This window comes from Chiloscyllium punctatum, chromosome 3 (assembly GCF_047496795.1).
Source record: "Chiloscyllium punctatum isolate Juve2018m chromosome 3, sChiPun1.3, whole genome shotgun sequence".
NCBI lineage: Eukaryota > Metazoa > Chordata > Chondrichthyes > Orectolobiformes > Hemiscylliidae > Chiloscyllium > Chiloscyllium punctatum.
In genome coordinates this window covers 91,737,327-91,743,326 of record NC_092741.1, presented here as the reverse complement: position 1 = coordinate 91,743,326, position 6,000 = coordinate 91,737,327, and the positions used below count along the sequence as shown (strand labels likewise).

The 6,000-nt window shown below is 36.0% G+C and overlaps 1 protein-coding gene across 3 annotated transcripts in view; it reads right to left on the bottom strand.

Moving 5' to 3' along the window:
- Nucleotides 1–382: 382 nt before the first annotated feature.
- LOC140462897 (A-kinase anchor protein 7) overlaps nt 383–6,000 on the bottom strand; it is a 192,165-nt gene continuing 186,547 nt past the window's right edge. Inside the window, exons 8-9 of one of the 3 annotated variants that reach the window (XM_072556349.1) lie at nt 3,074–3,279; nt 2,365–2,488 (exon numbers count right to left, since the gene is read on the bottom strand). In XM_072556349.1, the coding sequence (XP_072412450.1) occupies nt 3,104–3,279 (176 nt within the window). In that variant the 3' untranslated portion in view covers nt 2,365–2,488; nt 3,074–3,103. Of the gene's footprint in view, nt 2,489–2,732; nt 3,280–6,000 lie in introns of those variants that run through there. The other 2 variants (XM_072556358.1, XM_072556340.1) reach the window with 2 other exon arrangements.

Below are 6,000 nucleotides of genomic sequence, written 5' to 3'. Positions count from 1 at the left end.
AGATGTAGATGTAGGGGGTATGGGTGGGTTACGCTTCGGCGGGGCGGTGTGGACTTGTTGGGCCGAAGGGCCTGTTTCCACACTGTAAGTAATCTAATCTAATCTAATCCAAAAAAAAGGCACCATGAGAGTCAACATATTATTTCTAACAAAATACAAAGTAAAAGAAATACACAGCAGAATGAAGTAGCAACATTAACATCTAATTATCAAATATCCATGCTTAAATTTGGAGGAAAGTCAATTCTATAAATATGTTGAAATATTTTGCATATTGATATTTTAGAATCGAGATAAAACTATTCATATTTTGCATATTCTCTCCAAAAATTATTCAAATACACTTTGTTATAATTCAGTAAACGAGGTGCAAACCAAACAATAAACACGACGGAATAACTTTTATTTAAAACATTTTACAGTCATACTTTAAACCACTAGCTTGCATCATTAATCAACCACAAACCAATAAGAACATTTAAAAATTGCAATATGAATTCATAACCAATGCTTTCGTTCTTTCCCTGGCCTCAACTAAAATCAGTTTAAAACTAACATTAGACTTTTTTGTCACATTTTATTTAGTTAATTAATTTCAGTAGAAAAGAGTGCTTTGTGTTCAACAATGGCAAAGTCAATAAAGGAATGGAAAATATTTTCAAATAAAAAAGCAAAACCCTTTCATCTATATGAAAATTATTCATGTGCATTTGGTGCAAGCAGTTTTTTAGTGCCTCTCTCTGCTCTGAAGTGCTCATCTAACTTATTTTTGTGCATTCACAGCTATTAGAAATCCATACACTAGGTGATTTATTTATTCACCTCAGGCTCTTAAAACCATTATGCCATTGGCTTAAGGAACTGATTCCAAAGTAATAGAAAAAGAGCTTGTTGTAAAATTAAATGAAAATGAGTCACAATTTGACCATATTGCTCAATCATATTTGACATTTTGAATGATTTATTATTCTCAAAAAATAAATATTGAACCCATTATTAAAAACTCTGCCATTAGGCTTTGACTATGAAACAATGCTTTGCTCCTTCTTGGAATTGAAGGGGTCAAAGATCCGATGGGACACAAGTGGCTCATGAATTCAAACAATAGTTTAAATAACCCGAAATACTTATTCTGCTTTTAAGCACTGGCATAATAATTTTGCTTCTGGCAGTCTTTCAACTCAACCAATCAATACTTGAAAGTTATTAACTTTAATATTTCAGAACTGCAGCATTTAAGATGTAATTATGTTAGCCACAAAAATTTGTTAAGGATAAAATGAGCCACCATGTAAAGAATGTTGAATTGTTGGTGGATACAAATGAGGCAGTTAATTCAAGGGGAGAAGATGGCCTCGTGGTGTTATCACTAGACTGTTAACCTCGAGACCCTGGTAATGCTCTGGGGAACTTGTTTCAAATCCTGCCATGGCAGATGGTAGAATTTGAATTCAGTAAAAATCTAGAATTAAGAGTCTGATGCTGACTATTGGTGGGAGGGGAGGCAAAAATAAACTGGCTTTTTTTTTCTGCCTTACCTGGTCTGGCCTACACAGCTATGTGGCCAACTCATAAACTGCCCTCTAGGCAATAAATGCATTTGTTGCCGGCCTAGCATGTGATGGCCTCAGTCCGCTAATGGCTGAAACAAACAAAAAAGTTCATGCCATCTCAAATGCCAGAAAGCATTCGTATAACTCAGTGCTGGAAAGTTAATAGACCGTACACTAGTAATATTTGCCGAGACAAATTACATTTCATGAATTAAAACCTACTGACTTATTCAAGAACACTTATGTAGCTATGCAAATTAGTCTGAAACAAGTGAAACTGAAATGAGTAATCTTCTGAACAGCTCTTTCCATTTACCTCTTTTGGTTTAAATTGGTTAGACCACCAAAACAAAACATATATTCTTCAGGTAATCTCTCACTGATGGTCCAAAAGTAATCAGTGTCGCTCCAGCAATGGCAACATTCAACTTAATAATGTTTGCAAAACAAAAGCAGTATATATAAATAGATGCACATATATCTATATATTATATAAAATATATTCCAACTGAATAAGGAGCTACAAATTACATGTTGATCAAATAGAACATAGAACAGTATAGCACAGTATAGGCCCTTTGGCCCACAATTTGTCAATAAATTTTAAACTTTCCAACCAAAGTAGCTGAAATATAAAATAATGGTTATGTAAAAATCTCATTTAATCTTAAGTGGCCTCAGTTCTCATTTCCTATGAGGCTTTACCACTGTATTTTCTTTCCCATTTCATAATAGCCATAAGAACCAATGTTGACAGTAAGATCCTCCTGCTTATCACTGCTGCATTGCAGCGTTGCTTATAGCCATTTCCCTCTGTATTCTGATTTGTATCCCTGGATGCGACAATAGTTCTTTTATTTGATTAAGTTTGCACAGTACTGTAATGGTTTCTTTCTGCAGAGCATTCCTAATTACGTCAGAATCACGCTTTTTCCCTGAAGAAGAAAAGATAAAAATGTGTTTCATTTAACAAAAGCTGACTTGGTTCTACTATTTATGATTCAAATTTTCTAAAAATGTAGAAGAAATGTAGATTATGTCACAAACACAACCATCATTATAAGTAAATTCTGGTAGATTCCATGCACATAAACTAACTCAGCTTACATACAGTAGTTTTGTGAAATGAATAAATCCACTTCATCTTTTGCAAGAATTCAAACAGGTTTATATATGGACTATTTTCAATCATTTTAGATTTATTTTGTATTGTGTTTCACTCCCTTTGCTGCTTCAATAAAAAGAACTGTAGTTGTACAAATTAAATCCATGAAATTGGTGACATTAAGAACCAAATCAATATTTCGATATGCGAGACCCTTTTGACACTCGAGGTCCAAACACACGATTTAGCAGACGACCACTCTTTCCTGCTGTTGATTTGGGGAACCTTGGAAGGATAAATGTATTGGTCTTTGTTATTTTCATTTCAATTAAATTTTTCTCCCAGCCTTTTCATCCTCGGCATTCAAGGCTTGAGATAGTGACCATGTGTTTTCATATAAATATTCTTTGCTCACACTAAACATGTGCTTTCAAATGTAACGTTTTCATTTCTTGTTCTCATTGTTTGTGTCAATGTCAGTAAAGGTAATTCTCTTCCCGTTCCAATTTGCTTTAGTTTGTGTTTCCTCTAGGTATTGCTGTACAGCCTTAATCACAGCGGTCTCCACTAGTTGTTTACTCAGACTGACCAGTTCTTCCTCATCAGGTTCTTTCTTTTGTCCTACACACCACAACAAACAAAAGAAGTCAGGAACCACCTTCAGAGCAGGGCACACTAAATTCTTACCACATTCAGCAACAACAGTTTGCATTTATATAGCACCTTCAAAGAAAAAACATCACAAGGTGCTTCACAGAAATACAATATAAGTTCTAACTTATGTTAAAACCTTAGATAATCAACTTCTCTGAGGAAGTGCTCGTACAATATTGCACATTTTGTCATGTCGAGATTTAGTCACTGGACGATGTACTTTTGTTCTTCAAAATTATGGATCCAATACTGAATGTCACTTTTTTTATAAAGCAGATCAGGGTTAATGGTGAGGGAGGTCAGTATTGAGAAATGAAGATCTTCTCATTTTTGCTGCTAAGTGTTCACTATCATTCACTCCTCGCTCTACAACAGAATATTTATCTCCCCAGTTGAGATTATGGGCTGATTATTTCACGCCACCTCCTAATGCGCTTTCTATGTTGGGGCACAATAGCTAAGTTAGGTGGCTAGCCTGCCACCTTCTCACCCATCCCCAAACACAACTGCAATGGAAAAGATGGACAGATGCTGAAGTCAGTAGTCCATCCACCACAGACGAACAAGCTCAAGTGATTCCAATAAAATGCTGCCTGAGACAGGGCTGGCATGATTAGCTTGTTTTTAATGACCTCCATGAACAAAGGCAGGAAGCAAAGAGTTCACTTCATTTGGAGGATGCAGTGGGCGCATTAGGGGCTTCCTCTCTTTCTTCCACTCCACCTGCCTGACAAACCTGTCCCTGGGGCCTATGATCCCTCTTCATCCAAAACTCCAGCACATATCTTATCAGGGCAGCCATGATCCTCTTCAGGCCTCTCCGTACAGTCAGTCCCGGCAACACCCACTGCAGGTCGTTCTGCTATAAAGGTAACAGTTGCGTTCCTCTGCAACCCTGTGTTATAGAAAATCATGACATGGAAAAACCACTCTAGAAAATTGCCACAGAAAACCATTCAGTAGAAAGTTCACCTTATCCAAACTTCATTCACATTTGGTCAATCGCGTTATAGCCAATTCGCATTGACAAAACAGGTTATACCAGAACGACCTGTACGGAGTACCGGCCCTGCTGGAGTAACGGAGCTACCTCAAATCAAATTGACTTCTAGCTCTGGATGACAGGCCTTCCACCCAAGCGAGTGGCAGAAGTCAAGGTATTCCAAGTCATTGGACAAGATAGCTCACTCGCAATGTGTTGTGCTGCAAGGTGGAATTATTTTGGTCCATCAATTCAATGCTCACTTTTCTTCTGGGGTAAGGGTGAGAAATCTGCCTAAATGTAATTGTCTGCCCTTTAGGTTTGAGGTGAATGCTTATGCCTCAATAACAATTGCACTAAGACTGACAAAATTAACTTTATGTCTTACAGGCATCAAAGAAAGATACTCCATCCCATTAGTCGGGACTGGTTTAAACCATGGCAATTGTGTGATTACAGATGGAAGGGGCCACTCTGTAATTGTGCCATTCAGCTTTCCAATAGCCTGAGCCTTATGAAAAACCATACAGCTGAGTTCTCTACAATGCAGATATCGAGATTTATAATCTGATATTGTACAAATCTTATGCAATATCACATAGGGGTTTGAGGTAATCAACAGGAGTTTACCTCAAGATTCAAGTCCTGGATTCTAAAAGTCTTTTTATTGAGCAAACATGATCACATGGATTGTCCTTCACACCATGTAAAACGCAGCCTGGCAGGAATTGATCTCTCAATTCTTTTCTTTAAAAATTTCAAATATGTTCTCCATGAAGAACAGGCTGCTAGTCAAGTTATCTTTTTAAATACATTCTCAAAAATATTTTAAAAGATCATGCAATAAATAAATAAACACACCTCAATTATTATCAATAATATAATTCTCAAAAATTATGATACAAATTTATCAATCTAAAAATATTAAAACAAAAAAGTCTATTAAAAGTGTTGCCTTTTCATGCTTACACTTTCAAATAAGAAGCTGAATATAGAAATCCAACAGAATCAAGTGCACAATTACCATATAAGAATTGGACCAAAGTGACCAGGACAATATGTATCTAAAGTACAACAGACATTGAAAAAGGATTTAAAAGAAAAGGAACAAAGTTATCTAAGCTTACTAGCATCACCTAAGTGAGATATTATGACAATGCAGTCTTGTTCTGCACTATGCAAAATGTTGATATCAATATAAATAACAGTGACAAACGTTGAAAAGACAAACATTTGGTAAATAGACTGTTCTCAATTTGTGAACAGGGTGAGAGATGACTACACTATTCACTCAGTACCACACTTTGAAAACAAATTAGTTCTTCATTGAGGAACTACTCATTTCTCTATACTTACCTAATAATGTGACAAGTTCATCTGAGATAAAACAATTTAGTCACTTCTGAAAACAAGAAATTTAGTAGCATGTGCATCTCAAATTATTGGTTAAGCATACTTCTGTTTCCTATGAAACAATTCACATCGGGACAAACACATTAAAAGTGTGCATGAATATCCTAAATATTGCATCACACTACTTGGAAGTAACTGCAGGTCAGTACAACTATCCTTTATTTAGTATCGTTAATGTATTCCTAACAAATCACATGCTAATGGAAGCACCCTAAACAAAAACCTCTTCCCCATAAAAAGCTTGAAATATGGGTGGGTTACAGTCCTGACCTGTAATATTTACATGAAGATCT